The sequence below is a fragment of the Leuresthes tenuis genome, unplaced genomic scaffold, assembly GCF_036924035.1.
Source record: "Leuresthes tenuis unplaced genomic scaffold, fLeuTen1.0.hap1 SCAF_18, whole genome shotgun sequence".
Taxonomy (NCBI): Eukaryota; Metazoa; Chordata; class Actinopteri; order Atheriniformes; family Atherinopsidae; genus Leuresthes; species Leuresthes tenuis.
Window position 1 is genome coordinate 12,700,544 of NW_027325372.1, and position 22,405 is coordinate 12,722,948.

Below are 22,405 nucleotides of genomic sequence, written 5' to 3' on the forward strand. Positions count from 1 at the left end.
TTCTGGAGTTTGAGCTTGTCATTTTTGCACAATTCAGCTTGTTCTGTATGTAGAACATACAGAAACCTGCTGCAAAACAGGAAACATAAGTCCTTCAGCAGCGCTTTATCTCCTGTATGCAAATTCGAGTTAATCACTTGCCACAGAAAACCATGCGTCTCCCCGATGGATGAGACTCATTCTCATCCTCATTACCTGAGACACTCAGACAGAAAGCAAATCTATTTTTTAATTTCCCATCATCTCAACTCGTGCCAAGAAAAATAACATCAAAGATACTCATATATCCTCACCCTCCCACTGCCATGTGCTTTTCCCATCTGCTTGGCCCAGTGACATCCTGCCAAGGGAAGCACAGCTCCTCCAAATGTGTCTGAGATAAGTTTCCTTTGGGCAAACAGAGGCCTCTTCTCTATGGCATCGTCAGCTGGTGAATGAATACAGGGTCAGATAGTCCCATCTGTGAGTGTTAATACGTATGTGCGCATGAATCTGTGTTCTCTCAGAAGTTGACAGCACTAAAAGTGTGCCTGAGCCAAGCAACACAATGTTCCCTATGCAAAAAATTTGAATCATTTGCATGCCCACTTGTAGGTTAAGTGTGGTGAGAACTGAAAAGGTGCCACATTCTACATATGCATATCTTTCACTATTTTAAGAGGTGACTATGATTATTCAATAGACAAGTCAGAATAAAGCTGTTTGCATTGCGGTACTGCTGATAGTGTCTGTAGCCAAAGAATTTATATTTGCTATTTTTTCATACCAAAGTATGCAGCAGACTAAATAAAAGTCAGGTAAAAAGTTTTTTTTGTCCTCGCTACTCAGTGTGTGGCGAGAAAGTTTAAAAGTTTGTCACATGATGATAAGAGAACAAACGTGTTTTGCAAAGCAAGAACGAGCGACAACTGGGGCACGTGGACATTTATGACCCTCAAATAAGACTTAAATACAAACTTAACAAGCGAGACAGTGAGGATGACCCGTTTCAAACGAGCAGTAAAACCTGCGTGTACGTGGCCTATAGAGCTACTTGTTGCACTTTCATCTCTTTGCTACATCAGCCTGAGACACCAGCTGTGACTGCGGCAGGCTGACACAGGATACACGAAGTACACTTTTGAGCCAAACTGTTCCTTCTTATCAGTTTTGCTGGCAGAAAAGGTTTTTAAGGGCTGGCCTCTTTCAGCACATCTTATCAGTACAGTATAGAATGACATGCACAAGGGGTTAAAGAGCAGTGGGGTATTAACATTGGATCTGCCTTATCTGAAACTGTAGATCTTTCCAATTTAATCAGTTCTACAGGAATTGAACAAGATTAGATGTCTGCGTATTCAGCTTCAGCCATGATTGTTGTAACAGGACTAGGCTCTATAGGTGCCTTGTAATAGTTATAATCCTTGATTGAAACCAGTTTACGCTTGTTCTATACATCATTTCAGCTCTGTCATTTCATACAAAGTTAATATGGATTTCATGTCAATGGATTTCTTTATTTAAATGCTTATGCAGAGTTTCCTCTGAAAAATTGTGATCAGTGAATGACATTCCCTGCAGTTCTTGGCCACAAACCTTAAAAGGAAGCGAGAGTGTGGGGGACAAAACACAAAAAAAATAAGAGTTACATTTCACACTTTGAAGAGTGACAGCTTCCTGCACTGGCTGAATACAAATAAGCTAAACTTAGTAACAATATGACTCTACTGTGAAGGCCGTGGAGAAATATTGTACTTTCATTTAGCTGCATTTATATGCGCTATGTAGCTATTTTCAAAGTCTGGATCACAAAATAAAATGCAAACATAAATCTTTAGTAGGAGATTGCAGAAAGATGAACTCATCTGTACTAGCTGCAACATGTAGTGACATTTCCCATGAATGCATCGGTATCAGTTTGTAATCCAATTACATCGAGGCAAGGCAAAGCAAGGCAAGTTTGTTTGTAGAGCCCAACTCGTACACAAGGCAATTCAAAGTGCTTTACAGCTACATAAAATCTCAAAAGGCAAATAAAAACGTTCCATAAAACATAAAAACAGTCATTAATTAATTAAATTAAAAGCGAAGAGTGCAGACAAAATACTTTCAGTTGTCACATGCACGGCTAAATAGAACTGTGCTAAATCTGCACCAATCAATGCAGATCATTTATTTGTAATAGAGCAGAACTACATTGTGTAAATAGGTGATTTTACGTCAGTAAAAGCTCCAAGCACATCTTCCACCTCAGCACATGTTTTTCACAAAGAAACATCTTGTTCCCAGGAAACACTTGAACAAGGGACTTGAAACCCAGTGTTCGTTCAGCAACTGTTTTCTTTGACTATACTGACATCCAGTGGTCTGATATTGAACTGCTGGGAGGGTTTCTTCTTGGATCTGCTGATATGCAAAAGTACACAAAGCCAAAGGAAACATCTCCTGTTGCATTTACTGTTGGTAAAATTCCATTTCAAATAACCTAAAAGAAATGACTTATAATCTCAGTAACCTCAGGGTCACTGGAAATGATTCAGGAATGTGGTTTGCACAACAACTGCTCTGCTCATAGGTAGTCACCGATCTTTAACATCTCCACAGGAAGCAGCATCTATGATTTCCCAAAAAGAATAGCAAATTGTGTTTTCCACTTCACATTCGTCCAACTTAAATGGCCTCAGGCCACGAGAGGACATGTTTGTGGATCTTGTTTATATCTTTGGATTGTAACATTTTTACTTACAATTGTAGATGCAGAGACAGATTGTGTTCACTGACAATCGGGTTTTCAGAAGTCTTAAGTCTTCCGCAGAGTGTATTTAAAGCAATGCTGCCTGAGGGCCACATGCATTCTCTTTGTTTTCAGTCTTGCTCCTTTTATACAGAGATTTCCTCAGATTATTTGATTCTTTTGTTGACACAGAGAACCCAGACTGTAGATTATGAAACTATATTCCCACAGTCTCTCAGAGTGATGAACTTGACTTTCAAAACATCAAATTTCTTAGCGTGAACATTTGATGTGTTCATATCACTTAGGCCTCAGCATCATTGCTCTAGATCACAACAAAAACCAGATCAGATCCACAGTGTTTTGTGCTTGGATCAGTGCTTTTCACATTATATACTGTTATAGGACAGCACAGCATCAAATCTTAAAGACATCGTGACTCAATATTTTTCGAAAAAGAACACTTCACTCTCAGACTGCAGGTTTACTTGTGGTTCCAAGAGTTTCTAAAAGTCAAAAATAGAGGCAGAGGCTATCAGAACCCTCTCTTCTGGAATCAACACCTTTAAGAGGCTTTGGGCTTTAAACCTTCCTTTTTGATTAAGCTAAGTTAGGGCTGGCTCAGGTGACCCTCAGGTGACCCTTGGCCTTCCCTGTTGTTATGCTGTAATTACATAAGTTCAGGCTGCTGGGGGACCTCCCATGAGGCACTAAGAATCCTCTCCTCGTTCTACTCTCTTCACTCTTCACTCTCACTGTGTGCACTTGTCTTTTCTTTTCCATAAACTTTGTGACCATGCTGAACTTGTTTACTTTCTCTTTAAAGTGCCTTGAGAAGACTTTTACCATGAATTGACAATGCATAAATGAACTGAAATGAACTGGAATATTGAATTTATTAAATCAACAGAAGCTTCAACAACTGAAAGGATGCACAAAAGATAAAAAAAAAATTAATTTAATAATAAATATAGGCTAAATATAGGTTAGCATGAATAATTAAAAACAACAAGTCTTCCTCTAGTTTTAGGACTAATTAATGACTTTTCCATTTTAATTTTGTCATCCTTATGTATTGTGACGGTTTGTCTTCCTGAGTTTGCAAAATACCCCCTTTTTTTTTTATCTTGGTGCTTTTTTTCCTCCATCCTTCTTTCACCATCTTGTACTCCAGCAGCAGAGGAAGCAATGCCCCAACTGGACAGCAGGTGCGCTCTTTAGCACTGCAGCACACAACCCACTGCAGTGCTACTATGTTTGTGTGTAAGAGTGTGCGTGTGTGTGTTTGTATGCGTCAGCGGATGGGACAGCTGGGCCAGCTCAGCTACCGCTGCTCCTGCCACTCTGCTGGAGGAGATAGGGGAGAGAGCCGAGGCCGGAGGAGAGGCGGGAGACAGAAAGGAGTGGGAGGGAGAAAGTCCAGGCCCAAATAAAGCCATGGGGGCCAGAACTGGGCTGGGTCCCCCCACTTTGCTATAAATACGCTGGCCGCCTGCAGGTTCGGGTTTGGTGGTTGGGGTTTGGGACCGGCAATCACCTCTGCTGCTACACTCTTCCTCAGGGGAGTCTCCTCTGCATACTCATCATCCTCATCCTGGTCGTCAGTGTTTTGGGTATCCAAGATGCCTCGAGTGGACGCAGACCTCAAGCTGGACTTTAAGGATGTCCTTTTCAGACCCAAGAGGAGCAGCCTAAAGAGTCGCTCAGAGGTTGGTTCTGTTAATTACTTGCAGTGGATTATGTTATTCAGCAGCTACAGCTCAATGAGCCATCAGACGAGGATCAGCCTCAGAAGGAGCGCATTTACTTTACTTAAAGGCCTTTAACTCTTATCATCATGATCAAAGTCGAATAATACAAATACTTGCCTTTAGGCCATGCAGCAATGACATCATTTAACCCCATAATCTAGAAAGGATGTGTCAATGAAGCTGAGCTGTGGACACTCAGTGTAATTCTATATTCGGGCCTCTATTCATTGGCTTGTTTTCTGTAAGTTATCAGGTGTACACTGCCTTTGTTGTTTGGTGAGCATGGGCCATGTAACAGTGGAGTGACCTTCTTAAAGGTGAACGAAAACAAAGCTAGCCTGCCAGACAGGATCTACAAACATCAACTAACTACAAATAAACAAAGCGAACATATGAATGGGGTCAGGGGCACAGAAGAAGATTTTGATAAGTCTTGATTTGATTCGATTATTGTCTTGAAAGCTTGTTTGACAGATTATCATTTATCTGCCCATCAATTCAAAAGTCAGGGGCAAAACATCCCCTTCCTGGTTGTTTATATTTCTAACTTCCTCAGCTTAACCATGCGTAACTACGTCTGGGACTGGTACTGGACTCACTATCATGATACCAGTCCGGTGGCACTAGATCTGAAGTGGAAAGTGGAAGTGGGCGGGAGTTGGCATCTGAGAGGTCGCAAGCAACATGAGGCACAGGAGACTTCTCAGAAACACTGTTAAAAATAGGTCTGTGTGTGTTACAGGCAAGCAGAGCACATTCCGTATGCAACATAGATACAAGTGTACTGTAACATAACATGTTTATGCCGACAGGTGACATGCTAAAGTAGAAAAAGAACTATTGGCGTCTTAAGTGTGGGGAACCAGTGGCTTTTACAGGGGGCATTTGACCTGCATCATCTGGGTCTGGGTCATCACCAAAACAAGTTGTTCCAAAAAAAAATCACCTTTATCTTATGATTAAACTTTTCTATCCTGATAGGAGTGGTTCTGACAACACCCCCATACACAGGGCACGAGGGAATGATGTACATGGCCAGCATCAAACACCATTGTCAGTAAAAACACTGAATGAGTAAATATCTTTCAGAAGAATAGTGTCCCAACTCTTCAGTAGACTTCCAGATATAACCCACAAGTAGAGTTGGATAAAGTACGGTATATAAATCATGATGATTTACTTTATATAATAAAATTAATTGACTCTCGGCCACATTGCTGGTGTCAACTCGAACAACTGCAGCAGACAAGTAAAAATGCCAGCAGAAATATTAACTGTATTCATATTTACTGTCTTTCAAAAATGGAAATACCGCACTGGTTGGCTCTCTCTCTTTCATAAACAAATTATTTATGCACTCATCTATCATCGCTTTATTTCTCGTAGCTAGGATGAGTGATAGGCCAATTTCATCTGGCTCTGAAAACTATTTCAGTGTGACGGTCATAGGCTACTTTATACTGTTAGACCGTTTCTATGGCTGGAGTAGTTTTACATATAAATGTATTGGCTCCACTCAACAAAGGTATTCAGTACTAAGCAAAGGGAGTCACGTAAGTTCACTTTTCATTGTCATGTTTTAAAATTCATTTGCCAGTCTCAAATCATTTCTGCTAATGCTTTCTGTAGCTGTCAAAAGTAGAAAAAACAAGCTGCAACTGTACTAGACTGATCTAGTCTGCTGGCAGAAGCTAACGTTCGCTACCAAAAGTTACATTAGTGCTGGAAAGAGGCAGCAAAAACTGAAGGCATTAAATTGAACAAGGGTGTGATTTCTTGTTAAAGCATTCAACATGATTAGGATTCATGAGTATACACAAAAGCTTTCTTGTTAAGTGAGCAGCTCGTATGTTACAATGAGCTCAGTTTGTTTCATGTAGCATATCACATTACAGACAGCAGCTCTAGAAGCTAACCATCAGATCTAAATGATTCAGTGCATTCCCAGTAAGACCACAGAGACTTAGAACATGAGCCACGTGAGCTGCAGGGAGAATCTGCAGCGTCCTTCAGTCAACTTCAAAGAACAATAAATCTCTTGTTCTCCACCAGGTGGATCTTCAGAGGACCTTTACATTCCGCAACTCCAAACAGACTTACACTGGCATCCCAATCATTGCTGCCAACATGGACACCACAGGAACGTTTGAGATGGCGAAAGTTCTCAGTAAAGTGAGTGGGGGGGGGGAATTCCACAGTCGTGTTTTCCATCACAAAGACATAGTTTCTGGTGGCTAAGTTGGAAAAGCATAAACAACAACTGGGGACAGTAAATTGTGGCGAGTTAAAAAAAGAACATGTCCCAAAAAATTTGATGGAAAAAAAATCAGAATGTGGGTATACATGTATTCACAGCCTGTTTCCATTTTTAGCACACCCTCTTCACAGCCATTCATAAACACTACTCTATTGAGGACTGGAAAAACTTTGCTGCTAGCCACTCAGAATGCTTAGAGGTAAGATCACCACTGTTTGCTTTTTTCTCAGGTCGTCTGTTCCTTCTAAGCAATAAGAGCACAAATACACACATTTTCATTCCCTGAAAGAAGCTGTCCCTTTTCCCCACAGCACATAGCTGCTAGCTCAGGGAGCGGCAGTGCAGATCTGGAGAAGCTGTGTGCCATCATGGAGGCTGTCCCTGCCCTAAAGTACATCTGCCTAGATGTGGCCAACGGCTACTCTGAGTACTTTGTGGAGTTTGTTAAGAGAGTGAGAGAAAAATTTCCCAAACACACAATCATGGTAAGATAGACACTTTACCCCACCTTGACCTGTAGTTTGGTTGCAGGTGAATAATGGCACATATTGATGTCTTAGCCTGTTAATTTGAATCTACTTTGCCTGTGCTGCAGGCTGGAAACGTGGTAACAGGGGAGATGGTTGAGGAGCTCATCCTCTCTGGTGCTGACATAATCAAAGTGGGCATTGGGCCAGGTGGGTGGGTCCGACTGTCTGAGTGTGTCTGAAGAGTCTAAATCAACACAGATCTGCCTGGGTGCTGAAAGACTAGCACATATGAACCAATAAGACAAACAGAAAAATTCTGAAATAATGACATAATATGGCATAAACTTCTCTGACTCTGTGTTGCAGGTTCCGTGTGCACGACAAGGATCAAGACAGGCGTGGGTTACCCTCAACTTAGTGCTGTTATCGAGTGTGCAGACTCTGCTCACGGGCTCAAAGGACACATCATTTCTGTAAGGTCACACCCTAGGACAAATGTAACCTCAAAAGAAGCGAAGGACAGAGAGCTGTTGTTATAATGTGACGTCTATGCATGGCGACATTACATGTTGGAGTTCCTCTGAATGGGTTACATACAAGGATTTGATTAAGCACGACATAATTGCATGAATTACATATGCTTAGAATTTTGTGCTCGGATGCATCTACTGACACATAGGAGGGAGAACTGTTGTGTGCAATAAAATAACAGTAATAAAGGCTTGCAGCCAGCAGAGGGCAGCCTCAGTCTTCTCGGTATGATGAAATTAATGTTCTGTGTCAGCCAATAACCTTTATGTATTTTATGCTACATACATTCACTGTTTAGGATGGCGGCTGCAGTTGCCCAGGAGATGTAGCGAAGGCCTTTGGTAAGGAATCAGCCCACCGCTTTTGTCTCCTCACACTGCTGGGGTGTTTTACACAAATAACCTCTTCTGCTGTTGTTCCCTTTGCTCCTCAGGCGCCGGGGCTGACTTTGTAATGATGGGTGGGATGCTTGCGGGTCACGACCAGTGTACCGGACAAGTCATTGAGAAGAATGGCAAGATGTATAAACTCTTCTATGGTATGAGTTCTGACACAGCCATGAAGAAATATGTGGGCGGAGTAGCTGAGTACAGGTGAGTCGTCCCCGAAATGTATGACATTCATTGAACAATACTCGATTTGGAAATTCCTGTTTGTGCCGTGACTGTCATTTTACACAAATTGAGTCCATATAGTCCAGACCAGAATCTTCTTAAAATGTAAACTTGCATCTCACTGAAAACCTTTGGAGGAATCTGAAAGATCCTATTGGAAAAATCACTTATGCATCTTTCACAGCTCTGACAAATAGCTCTGGGAAAGTGGCAGACAGGAGACAGCAAAGAGCTTATAAATGGCCGCAAAAGACATTTAAAATCGGAAATGTTTTGTTTTTTCTGGTACACCACATGGCGCCTCTGATGATGAACAGAAATGGGAGACAAAGACTTGTACATTTGTAGTGTTTGAAAGACACACAATTTACTCATTTCTTTTCTTGGCTTGCAGGGCATCTGAGGGGCGGACAGTGGAGGTTCCCTACAGGGGAGATGTAGAAAACACCATCCTTGACGTCTTGGGGGGGCTCCGCTCCACATGTACCTACGTGGGGGCCGCTAAACTGAAAGAGCTGAGCCGGAGAACCACTTTTATCCGTGTCACACAACAGTCGAGCCAAATGTTCACTTAGGAGAGAATATCCTCCCAGACACAAATGCAAACACACCTGTTGGCTGCATATTATGTAGCGTGCATGTCTATGCAGAGTCCACATGTGAAACACTAGGACCCTGTTGTATAAGTACACTTCACCTCATTTCTCTCAGGATATCAGACATCAGAAAGCTTTGAAACCCTGCAGGTTGTTTTAAGTTTGAGTCGTCAAATCTGCTCAACCTAATAGCAAGTGCGTTTACATGCTAACAGACACCATCATTTAGCGTTGTATCTAGACATAAAATGTGAATTTAGATGGGAATGTGCAAATGTAATGCTTTACTTATAACCTGCTTAATAAGTGCTTCCCAGTTTTGGGAAATGGGATAAAAGAGCCAGACTGCAGAGTATGAGTGTGTTCTACAAATAAGATCTTTCAGTCTTTTAGTTTCTGTGTATAGTACAATATAGTTGTTAACATTCACAACATATCAAGAATTAACGGGAACTTGAGCTGAGGGAATTACATCTTGTAAACATACTCGTAAAAAGGAGGGTAGGGATTATTTGGAATTATTTTTGCAAAATCCGTATGCATGATTCAGAGACTCCACCCTTTGATTGTCTTTGGAGAAATCCTGTGGCCAGAAACTGCATGCTGAACCTTCTGCTCATCCCCTCATTGGTTTTCATCGTTTTGTGAAGCTTCTCCAACGTCTGCAGTCACATTCCTTAAGACATAAACCTATGAGTGTTTGCATCTGTGTGAATTTATGTCATGGGAGGGGGGGTCTATGATGAGGATGAAAAGCTCTTGAGTAAAAACATTTGTCTTATTTTAGAAAAGAGCCGGTTTAATACAGTCACATTTGAGTCACCTTCACTGCTTCCACTGTGCCTGGCATTTTAAATGAAGCGTGTACAAGATTTGTGCCTTTTATTGGATTGATCAGTGGCTCTTGTACTTAATGAAAAGATCTTGCTGGAGAATGTCCTGTAAATTAAAACTAACAATTAAAAAGATACACACTGCACACTAAACACCACAGGTTCATCGTGGATTGTAGTAAAATTGGAACATGAATAAATAACTACGAATACGGACAATAAACTGTAAATCTATTTACTTTTGCCTGTTTGAGTTTTTCCATCAAAAACAAGATATGAACTTCTCCCACATGATTAAGAAGGCTAACGTGGGCAGTAATGACACGTTTGACAGCAAGATGACCTGCCGGAAAGAGGAGAAGAAATATCAACAGTGAATGAAGGATCTAGTTTCCAAAACAATTGGGATAATGTGTCGTATGTAAATAAAACCAGCCTATATTTGACAGAAAATAGTCCTATAGAAAACTTATGACCAAGTTCCAGAAATGCTGTCACCTTTTGTATTGTCAGCACATGTTTCAAAAGTAAGCATCTGGGAGGGTGGAGGGGGGGCAACTTGAAGATCTGTGAAGACACCATTGACACTGAACGATATATACAGGTTTTGGAGCAAAATATGCTGCCAACCACTGTTTTTTTTTTTTTAGAGAAAGCTTTGCTTCCTGCAGCAAGACATTGACAAAAAAACATTCAGCACAGATTACAACGGTTTGTCTTTTCAGTAGAAGATTCTGGAGGATAAACTGTCCTGTCTATCTGTCTATAGTCCAGACACTCCCTGAAAACGTGTGTTAGAAAAATACCGTAAAGGTTATACCATAAGAAAAGAAGTACTGTGTGCAGGAAGGTTATATTTTTAGGTGTTGGAAGATTAAGGGGCACTGTGTGATGGGAGAGGCCTCCTCCCATCTTTTCAGTTTAACCTTGGATGCTCAAGAAAGCCTCCTCGCAGGCTTGTTCTATCTTCTGTGAACAAAGACATCTTTGACGCTATGATATTTACTACACTGCACTCATCTAACATAGATAGTGACAGGAGGGAACAACAGGAATGTCTCATGACCTTGTGTGGCTAATGATTTTGTAGTGGAAAGCATATATGGTAGAAGCTTCATTTTAGAGTGCACACAACCCTGTCAGCTTTGTGATATGTTGCGCAGACTTGTCTCCTTGCTGCTAGATTAAGCCTCTTTTTTTTTTTGACTGACTCCAGAGACGCTGAGCCTCATTGGGAGAATCTTCTTAACAATATGCCACATTAAAAAGAGTAAAAAAAATATGATATGGGAGGGCCTGAACTGCTGGACCACTGAAATTCTATACTAATCAAGAATGGAAAATGATTCGATAGAGTATATTAAAAATGTCTCGGCTATATTCGATTGGTAAGTTTCTCTATTTTCATGTAGTTTTTAAATTAGATGAAAAATCATGACTTTGCAATTTTGCTGTCTTCTTAGTTTCTCGACTCTTCCAGAATCTAATGAAGAAATTAGTTTATGAGCTACACTGTTTCTAGTGTTAGCTGACCATTTCGAGTGACTTCACTGAGTGAACAAAGAGAGATTACTCCGCAGGAAACATTTATATTTACATGAACATTCTGGAGTCTTTGTGACTCCTCTGTTGATTCTTAAGTAAAAAAAGAAAAAAGTGATTGCTTTTGTTTAATATCAACCCCAGTGACACCTGTGAATCGTTAACCATTCAGATTAAGCTACAGAGAAGTAGCATTTGTGTTGTTTATGAATACTCAGGATTCTTATTCACCGTTTTCCGTATATTTGGAGTGCTGAAATGAAAATAACGACACAGTATGCCCATTTACTCCAGATATGTCAAGGTTTCATTTTCTTTTTCAAAGAGGTGCATTTGTACAGATGTCAAATACATACACCAACTGGGTTTCTCCATGGCTATAGAGGAAAAGGGTAGTGAGACACAGGGACTTGGTGAGTACAATATAGTACAAACAAGTTGGCTGGGATCTGCTGTGGCCCACTGCAGGTCAGACTGTCCATGCAGGTCTGTGCCGATGTCCGCTTCTCTGCCACCACCTCATATACCAGTGAAGTTTCAGTTCAGTACTTGGTGTAGCAGGTTAAGCAGAGAAACATCTAGACAGACTGGTTGCAAGCTGTGAGTTCAAAACAGAGGGGAGGAATCAGCTGAGCTGTCTTTGACAAGATGAGCCCCAACCCATCCGTGGCAGTGGGCAGGGGTCAGAGTACAGGAAGCAAACAGCCTGTCCCCTGCTGAAGTGTTTGTCGCCTTGCACAGGGAGGCAGATCAGAGACGTTCAGTACGCTGAAGAGTAATCCAAGCCATCTCCAGCATAATACACATATCATAATAATAATTTATAGTTAACTGTCAATAAAGACATTTGTTAATCATCAAATCAAGTCATATATCAAATTATACGTAGTAAATTTACATATTGTATGACCCATATTAAACAGCCCGCTATATAAATTGATTGGGGTGAAACTAAACCGTTACATGGGCCTCTAACATGTTATTTGTTTGTTTTTTTTTTCATTTTTTTTTTTTTTCTTTCTGCCTGAGTTGGTTATCCAGCGCTATGGACATTGACGAGACATCATACAAAAAAAAAGAGAAAAGAAAAGAGAAAAACACAATTAATGAAAAAAAAAAGTGGAATCCTGATCGAATTCTATTCACTTTTAAAACACAACAAAGTGCCGAGAAAACATCCTTTTTGCAAAAGAAAAAAAAATGAAAGTACAAACATCAAGAAACAAGAGCACACATGCCTTTTTTTCTGATCCAAAAGTCAAAGCTCACACACCAACATTCATTTTATTTGTCAAGTTGTGCAAGAAGCCAATTTAAAAAAAAAGATGACATAAGCAGTGTTCCTCCGGTGAGGAAGCTTGTCATAGAAACTCAACAATGACACATTCTCTACATAGTTTCAAGTCCCCTGACATTATACTGAGTGCTACAAGGAGACCAAAAACGGAAAAAAACTCCTGCACCAAAAATTATGCAAACAAAGCAAAGGTTTGCACGCACTGTTTTCACACCACATGACCAAACCAAGCTGTCAAACGCTTCTGCCAAATTAGAACTCAAAATTAGAGCACAATGAAACCAGAATAATGGCCCAGCGTGGTTGGCGAGGGGTGGAAAAGACTCAAACAAACCTTCACACAACAAAAGAAGGGATGCTTTCCATGAGGAAGGGTTTTTCCTAGTAGAAAAGAACCAAGGAATCACCTAACACCTCGGCCCGTTGGACCCAAGAACGCGCCGGGCGCCAAGTGAGATGGAGCACAGACAGATAAACACAAGGTTACGGCAAGGCGATGTGCAAAAACTTGAGTCATCTCTCTTTTTCATCAGTGTTCACCCCCTTTTTTTTTTTTTTTTAACTCTCATTCTCTCTGTCTGTTCTGAATGAATGTTGCCCCTAGGACAGGCGTCGGCCTGAGACAGAGGGGTTAGACCGAGCCTGTCCTAGGATTAGAAAGTGCTGAAACATTATCAAGTCTTTTACATCTACTTACATGTGCATCTCTGTTGGTTGGTTGTTTTTTTTTTTTTGTCGTTGTTTTTTTTTCTATTTAGCTTTTTTACAAAAAGTGGTCCCCACTAGCAATGAGGTTTCTTTTTCCTGTGGGTCTCACCGCCGACCGTTAAAGGTCAGGGTTTATGATCTCACAGACAATTAGAGGAGAAAACACTCCGCTACACACACACACACACACGCACACGTGTCACTTAGCTAAACACACTCATACGTGTTTGAACACATACTACACACGACACATGGTGCAGACACACTCAAAAACTGACAAAGGCCGCATGGACAGAGGGGAAAGAGTTATGGGGAAACAGCTGTTGGTTCTGTTTCTCCTCAAAACCGTCCCGACTCTTGCTGTACAGATGTGACACACATCAACAGAACAAAATACAAAAGCCTTTAACAAAGGGTGAGACACTGGAGTCGGACTATGCTACATACACTTGGCACAGTGGAGGGGGAACAAAATGTAAGTATTGCACATTGTGGTACATTTCGGGGGATAAAAGGGGTAAACTTGGGATCATCATAACAAAATCAAAACGACAATAAACCCTCAAAAAATGTTGAAACCTTACTGTTCCCTCTCCTGCATTCAGATTATGTCTAAATTTTAAAGTAAATGACCGGTATAAGCTAACTGAGAAGAAAAGACCAGATGTTAAACGATGACTAAATAGAGGAACAGGCAGTCCAGGCCAGTCCTGCTATATCCAGGCCAGGCCACACTGAAAGGTAGCTAGCAGTTGTTAAGGGTTAATTGATTGCTTCACCTCTGGAGGAGGTGCTTGTGAGGCTGGCTGGCTATGATTGGGTACCTGAAACAAAGTTAACGAGGTCACTATGGAGTTGTAGCAACGAGGCTGAGCTGGGCGGAGTCAGAACGCCTGCTGGTTGCTTCAGGTTCACGCGACACAAGCTCACCTTCAGTTTATCAGCAGTGTTTATGACTGACCAGCAGGGACAGAGGAGGTTTTGGGGGTTATCTTCTGTTACTGCATATATGAGAGACTTCCCTGAAAATTAGCAACTGGTCTTGCAACAGCAATTTGTAAAAACTAAAATGTACTTCACGGTGAGGGGGGAAGTGTTAGCTCAAGCAAGTTGCATTCAGGTGTATCAGCTTCGAAAAATATTTCTCTGGAAAAGACAAAATTGTATTTTTCTCTATGGGCAGAGAGGAGTTATTTTGGTTGTAATGCTGGAGGGTTATTATTATCATTATTAAATGTTTATTGCAGTTTGTGTTTCACTCATTTACAAGGAGATTGCCTGAATATGGTTGTACTATTGCTTTCTAATGCAACCAAAGCGACAACAGCATAACTTGGCTTTGGCATAATTTTTTTGTTTTACCTGATCAACAGTAAACGTTTGAATGGTTTGAGTGGCTGACAGGTTTGTTTTTGATGTTGTAGTTCTACTTTTTCACTTGTTCGTTAGGAGGGGTAGACAACAAAAAAAAAAGACATTTACAAAACACAGCCACACACATGTATGGATTGCAAAACCATTACTACGTCTCATGAACATGTTGTTTCATGAGGAAAAGTGGGAAATGAAAAAGCACTACTGTGGCGGATCTGACAACCCTGCTTCATTAGAAAAATAAAGCATTTTCAGATCTCATTTGGGGTCTTTTTTTCACTCCCTCTCAGCATCCATTTCCACCCATTCCTCATCCATCTGAGCACATATCCATCCTGCCATCACCCTTGTAAACTACCACCACGTGAAACATCGTTGCCTCTCATATTTGTTGTGTTTTATTATCAGCGGGATGAAAATGAAAATGTGACAGTTCCATGTCTTAGAGGCAAGCAACAAAATCCATAAAACAACAGCTAAATATGGAGGGCCGAGCAGAAATAGATTAATACTCAACAGATATGCCTGCCAGAAGCCATCGTCTACTGACAAAAACTTCTGGGCCAGCAACCTCTGCATGTTGATGTAGAGGTCACATGTCACATTCTAATCTTAGACACAGCACATAAGGAACATTCATACCTTAAATGGCACCTTCTCTGATGAAATACAGGACAGATTTAAAAACTGAACAGCTCATTTCTTTTTTCTTTTTTTTTTAAATGTCTAATTAAACTTGCAAAGAATCAGAATTAATTTCCTACTTGACATGACACCTTCAGCTAGGAAAAAGAACAAGAATTTCACAAAAAGCCTTTTGAGGATGTTCAACCTCTGACCCAGCTGCTTTAAAAATTCAAACATCCATCCCACCAGGCAAGCACATCCGATGAGGTAACTGCTACATCTTAGCGATAAAGACTTCCGACTGTCTAAACATAGGCCGTGTTCAAAACTGAACCCTGGCCCTCCACCCTGGACACTTGGGCCTCAACAGCACAGAGTCTCCTTGAGCAACACAAGAAACTGTTCATCCTTGCTTAAATTCAGTAGGCAGGCACATCGAAATTCTTCTCTGTAGCTATGCTTGTTTGAATAACTTAATGTAATTTGACCTAAACTGATGTTTTGATCTGAATGTGGTAACTTACTGCTGAGGAATACGAATCCTGGTCTCCTCCAGTGTGTTATATGGTCAAGGGCTTGTTTCAGGACAGGGCAGTCAAAGATCGCGTCTCCACCTAAATCCCTCCTCCTGATGTGCAAATCGCAAGATTCTCTTAAGTAAAGACTCCAAGTAGAAACCATATATATATCAAATGAGTTAATCTTTGTCCTATACACAATACAGACTCTTTAACTTCCATCCATACACAAACACACCACAGAGCACTTTGAGTACAAGTGTGCTGGTAGCAGTGTTCACTAATCCAAAGTCAGTCCCGTAGTGTCTTTGCAGTAGGGACACAACATGCAAGCAACGTTTTTGCATGTGCAGTCATCTAAATGTGGATCAACACATACATTACACATCAAGGTCAATGAGTTTAGAGATAGTCCGTACTGTTTTGTGTCTACGTTAAGCATGTGTGTGGGTGTATGGACAGACGGGAACCTGCATCACACACATACATACATACATCACAAACAAATGATGACCTTCACAATTAAGTGGCGCAAGTTTCTAAGATCTCAGTTGAGTACAGAACACCTCAGGGATGTTTCAAAGCCTTCTTTCCATGTTCATCCTCATGCCAGAGCTCAATCTGTCAAAACACATTCCAATACGTATCCCTATCTTTTTGCAAAGCAACCTGACGGCCTTGCATGCTTCTATAATTCTTTTTTTTTTGCCCCCCTAGCCCTCTACCAACTGAAATTCTCTAATACCTGTCACATTCATCCTTTGACTTGTAATTCCATGGCACATCTGCTCCCACGTTACCAAATGACCCTTTTCACTTTTCTAAAAGCTTCTTTCTTTCCAAAGTGCTGCTGCAACTTTCCACCACCGTCCAAATAAAAAAAAAATAATCTAAAAGCATACAGTACTGTGTAAATAAAGAGACAACAAAAGTCTATTGGCTGTATGGTGAGTGTGACAGGTGTGTTAAGTGCTTTGAAACATCCTGACCCTCTCAGAGCTGACATGCAGGATTCTCTCCGTTCCTCCCACGCAGCTTTTCTGGTTAAAAAAATATAAAGTAATTCATCAAATACAAAGATTGAATGCAGTATTCCTTTTAACACTTTCCTAAAGTGAAGCTCACCACCTCGGTGTGTTTCGCTCTTGTATGCATTAGGTTACAGTTTCTCACATCTATGCATCAACATTAACCCACCTGGGCTCAACTGAGGACAAAAATGACCCCTGATTTAGGTTTTTGACAATCATTTAAAGCAACCACATGATGAGAAAGGTGACGAGGGTGAGAAAAAGAAAAAAAAAAAAAGAAAATGCTACAGATGAAAGTAAAGACTCCCCTGCCAACAAACTGAGCAGAGTGAGTGTTGTTCCCTCTCTATTGTGTGGCACACTGGCATTAACTGACGACTTCTGGTTCAGCTCTTTATGACAGAGGACATAACCTAATATCTTTATGGTAAAAATGTGGAGAAGAGAAGATTTTATCAAATCATACTCCAATTCAACAAGTACATTTTTCATGATTTATCCACAAATCCTTCATGCTCAGGATCGGCGGACGTTATGCCACTAGCTTGGTAAGTGGTGGTGCGAGAGCGGTGTTTTTGTCCAGGCAACCTCACTAGAAGCGCACAGGTATGATAGTGACACGCTGTGCAATGTGTGAGTGAACGAAGAGAGCCATCAAGCATTGTGCCCGTGTGCCACAGAGCCACCAATAAACATTTAGCACACTTCACAAATCCCTCACCATAAGTCATGTCATGAAAAATCATCAAAACTGCACCGATTGTTCATGTGATATTAAATCCATCTATTAAAAAAAATGCGTTATAAACTATATGGACTTAATGTAAGGTGATACATTGTAGGGTAAGGTTACCTCTACAGTACAGTATTCAAGACAGAAACAAAAAAAAAAAAAAAAACAGAAAATAAAACCAAGACAAATAAAACATTAACATAGGCATTATTTTTTTTTCTGTAGAATCCTTTTATGTATATATTTAAAATCCCAAGGGTTATTAACAGTCCTGCTAGCCTTTACTTGCCAATATTTGACCTTCCCTCAATGCTGACTTTCACCTCATGGGGGATGAAGGAAGGTTTAGGCAGGGTCAGAGGTGGCTCCTCCTCAGATTTTTCTACTTGTCGACCCTCAGGGGCAGACCACCTCCTCTTCCTGCCTCCTGGCTTACTCAAGCCTGCTTCTCTGCTGCTGGCAACCTGACCTTTAGAAAGGGATCCTCTTTCCCCAAACATGAGATCCCCATTTTCCACACTGGAGCTTCCTCCACTCCCATTCCCACTTTCACCACTCCCCCTCTGGCTGATGCCGTTCTCCTTCTCCCTGTGCCTGGAGTTTCCTCCACTGCAGCTCTGGGATGCGTCTGTAACAGCTCTCGGGGGTTTGAGGTGCCCATGGTTAGGGGATGGGGCAGAGGGATGGGTGGCTAGCTCCAGGGGTTGAGTCTTCTTCAGAGATCCATTCCTCAGGTTCTTGAGAGTGAGTGAAATACAAACATCACCCACAGAAAGCTTGGAACAAGGCAGCTCTAGAAGCTGGGTGGTCCGGTCAGGGCAGCATGAAGACCAGCCTTGGCCAAAGACAAAGAAGGGGTACTCCAACAAGACTTCCACACTCACCTGGAGAGGAGAGAAATGAGGAAGCACAAATAAATTCAAACATGTTATGTTTGCTCGATATGCAAAATTGTGTTTTAAAGGTGCACTTTAAGAGTTAATCCACTGAGCAAATGAAAATTGGTGGGCACTATCCAAGATGTATGAGAAATAATGGAGTCATTATGTGGTTTGAACCAAAACAGACACTAAAGGTCACTAAAGGTGCTCAGACCTCTATTTTTATTTTCATTTTGTTTTCTCTAAGCTGTCCCCAAACATCATCAATGGGCTGTCAGTGTTTGCATTTGAAGGTTAAAGATGAGCTTTTTAGTCAATTTAATCATTCAGAAATGGTTAAAAAAAATCAATAAAAAACTAACTATACATAATGGGAAGAAACAGCAACCATTGCATTATGTCAACAATTTCAATGACTGCTGGAATGCCTACTCAAGTTAGCATGTTAACAGGTTAGCTCCAGCCTGTGGCTTGTGTAATACAGCTGTGTACCTCAAGATGGCACAGTGAGCTAATGTAGCATCAAGTTTACGAGTCAGTGGTAAGATAAAATAAGGTTGCCTAAAGAGCAATACACTGCATAAAAAATGGCTGCAGCTTTCAATCTCAAAAGCTAAGCTAATATAAAAATATCTTAAACCTGTATTACACCTAATGGGCAGAGGGGGCGTCTCGTGTGGTTATTTTAGTATTGTAAAAATTATATTGATGAGTTTATGGTCTTGATAGCTAACATCCCTTCTTTTTTTCCTAAAGCCAAGTACCCGTGTTGTCATATAGGGTACAGCAGGGAATGCATTGGGAGCCCTCGGTCCAAGGTTGCCACAAGCTGAGATTAATGGGCTTATCCACCATATTTTCATAAAGGTTGGCTGACAGATAATTTTCAAGCTGTAGCATTGTCTACCATTGTTCTTCTACTCGGTCATAAGTACCACTTGAATCAGTAATAAAAGACAAACCTTAAAAGGTGTTTTAAAAGGATTAAAGACCCTTGTAAGCTGGAAGTTTAGACAGCAGCTATGACAAAATGCCCAAACTCCCAGGCACATCATGTATGCGTCAAACATGTTTAAAACAGTTTAAAAGTGATTTTGTTGCATCCTGCCAACCAAATGGTTTATGACACCAACCATGCGAATGCAATCATAGCCAGAATAAAAAAACTTGACGCTTTTGCTGTCATCTCTCTAGTGTTTCCAGTCCTGTTCTTGTTATGATGATAAAGAGATGGGTAAGAAATCATAGTGCAGGAACGATCTGAAACGGGTACAAATGCTTAGCTGAAAGCACTTTACTTTGAGCTATCAAATTTAGAATCACCAGTGAACCAAATGGGCATGTTTTGGACTGTGGGAGGAAGCTGGAGTGCCGAAAGAAAACCCACGTTGGCACAAGATACAATCTCCTACCAGGCCCCTGCCAAGATTTGAACTGGGACCTTGTTGCTGCAAGGCAACTTTGCAACCGACACTTTATCTGATCGATTTATTAATATTATGAGACTATTAAAGGTGCAATTACTTACCCCCAGTTGAGGGAGATGACTTTGTGCCTTCACCATTAAACAGTGTAGGACCATTTCTGCACCTTACAAATGAATAAATGTATCTTTGGGTCCAAAATTTAATCCCTCATTTCATTGAGTGTCGAGAGTGTGACAAATACCTGGCTGTTCTGACTTGGTAGATATGCATCTGCATACAGCTGGCAGAGATACACAAACACATAATTGAAGGCTGAACATATTCATGCAGATGTATGACTTTGTTCAGATTCTCAACTTGCAGCACTGACTGAGGACTGCTATCATTTGAAGAGAATAAAGAGATAACAGAAGCAGAAGGGGCTCTGAGATGTGATCAGGAAAGTGAGAGAAAAAAATAAACATGAATCCTCCTTCCCTGACCAAACTGAAGGAAGGTGTAAAATATCGTAGAGAGAATGAGAAGGGAAGTGGAGGAAGTTAAAAAGATGGAGATGAAAAGGCGAGTGAGGAAGTGAGAGAGAGAACTATGCCAAGAATGACACAGACTGAAGTTGTATCGAGCAAAACGAACGTAAGGCAATATTTTCCCTCCTTCACTGCATGGTTTTTGATTTCTCAGAGTAACTTTTCTGAGCGTGGACTTAAAGTTTCTACCACCTTTGAGGAAAGAAAAAAAAACTAAACATAGAAAGGGATCCCAAGAGAGAAAGCTAAGCCTCTGAAAGATGGTCAGCTTTTGTGGATATCAAAGAGCAGCTGAGGGCAGGAGAGAGAAGTGCAGTGTGGGCGGATCATTGCATCGACAGATGAAATAGATTAACAGCCTTCAATGTATACCCAGAAAGACAGTGAAAAGAATGCTTGTGTGTATGTGAGTGTATGAAAGTGTGTCTGGAGATAATGAAGAGATATATTTAAGCATGACATAAGAGACTGAAGCGATTACTGACAGTTATAGATGCAAGAGGAAGAGACGAGAAATAAAGAACAAGAAGCACTTATTCCTCTCTGAAACGGTGTCTACAGATATATATAATGCACTCAGTCAGATTCTGCATTTAAATGACATTTTACAGTCACTTTCCTCATCAATCATCAAAAAAACTAAGAAAGTTACACAAGACAAATGAACCTGTTTTGCGTAAGCCTCTGATCTTTAGAGGCTGTTCTCTTCACTATGAAGTGTGTTTGACATCATATCAGGATTTACTGAACTCTATGGGGCTTTCAGGAAAAAGTCTGTGGATGCCAACAGGTGTGGCAAAGGATCAGTTCAAAGTGAGAAAAATGGCATAGATTTCAAATGACTGACCGTTCATCAGAGCAAACTCAACCTAAAAAGATTGCTGTTTGTGTAAAAAGGGGTCCAAAAGAGCCCAAAAATCTCAGCACAGGATTTAGACAATCCCTGCTGCTGTTCAAAGTGTGTAACTCAGACAGAGATTTCACAGATTTGACATGCATGGAGAGCATGCCATTCTTTGCTATCCAAAAACATTACAACAGAATACCAATGTTTGCAATAAACATGTAGGCCAATTGTATTAATGTGCTCTCAAAAGAGAAATAATTCAAAACAGCATACATTGGGTGGTAAATATGCTAGTCTACGAGTTTCTGGCACATCTTCATCTATTTCTGATGTACATAGAGATGGAAAAGATCAAACTCCAGTAACACCAATGTGTGTCAGTTTGTGGCCAACAAATGACAACGACGGAAGTCGTACAGTTCTACAAGCCTTGGGTAAAACTGTTGTTTACCAATAACAGCTATTTACAAGAAGGACCTCATGCTGAATGAGAAGCAAGGCAGTGGAGGTGTCATGGCTTGAGGTAATTTCACTGCATCATGAACTGTGCAGCCCATAGTCATCGATTCCACTATGAATTCTACATCATGTAGAAAAAGAGTGCTCGAGGATAACTTAAAGCCAAAAGCTAAAGCAGAACTGAGAGTCGACCTCTCGGAAGGACAATAATCAATACTAATAATTGGATAAAGAAAGAAGACATGGAGGCTTATAGATTGGCAAAATCAAAGCCCAGAACTGAATCTCATTGTTGGACAGTTGAAACGAGAAAATGCTCAAACATCTTGCGACGGAAAGGATTTTGCTTTGAAAACCTTCACAAACGGTGTCAGAGATCGGTTGGCAATTATGAAGAACGAATATAGAAGAATATTAGATGTAAATTATTAAATACCTCATTTTCCTTGTAGTGGTCTAGTTGTAGGCATTACTTCAATGTTTTTTACAAAACTTGATCAATTCAATAGAAAGTGTCGATCTATTTCATGACGTGAATAAGTAATAATAGAAGGCTATAAAACCACTGGCAAGACTTTGCTGTCATCTTTGATATGCGCATGCGTGCACACAACTAAATGCACACAACTTTCTATTAAAATAACATCAATGAAGCTTAAATACATCCCT

General features: G+C 40.7%; 2 protein-coding genes across 6 annotated transcripts in view; one reads left to right on the forward strand and one right to left on the reverse strand.

Annotated features, from left to right (window-relative positions):
• The first annotated feature begins 4,253 nt into the window (after positions 1-4,253).
• gmpr (guanosine monophosphate reductase) lies at positions 4,254-10,000 on the forward strand. Its single transcript, XM_072370711.1, has 9 exons — positions 4,254-4,422; positions 6,517-6,636; positions 6,837-6,920; positions 7,033-7,206; positions 7,317-7,398; positions 7,558-7,664; positions 8,021-8,063; positions 8,156-8,315; positions 8,731-10,000. The coding sequence occupies exons 1-9, from the start codon at positions 4,336-4,338 to the stop codon at positions 8,909-8,911; spliced, it is 1,038 nt and encodes a 345-aa protein (XP_072226812.1). The 5' UTR covers positions 4,254-4,335; the 3' UTR covers positions 8,912-10,000.
• Positions 10,001-11,591: 1,591 nt separating this feature from the next.
• The window catches only part of atxn1a (ataxin 1a), a 92,111-nt gene continuing 81,297 nt past the window's right edge, over positions 11,592-22,405 (reverse strand). For all 5 annotated transcript variants that reach the window (XM_072370708.1, XM_072370706.1, XM_072370707.1 and 2 more), the window contains one exon: positions 11,592-18,479. In XM_072370708.1, the coding sequence (XP_072226809.1) occupies positions 17,877-18,479 (603 nt within the window). In that variant the 3' untranslated portion in view covers positions 11,592-17,876. The remainder of the gene's footprint in view (positions 18,480-22,405) is intronic.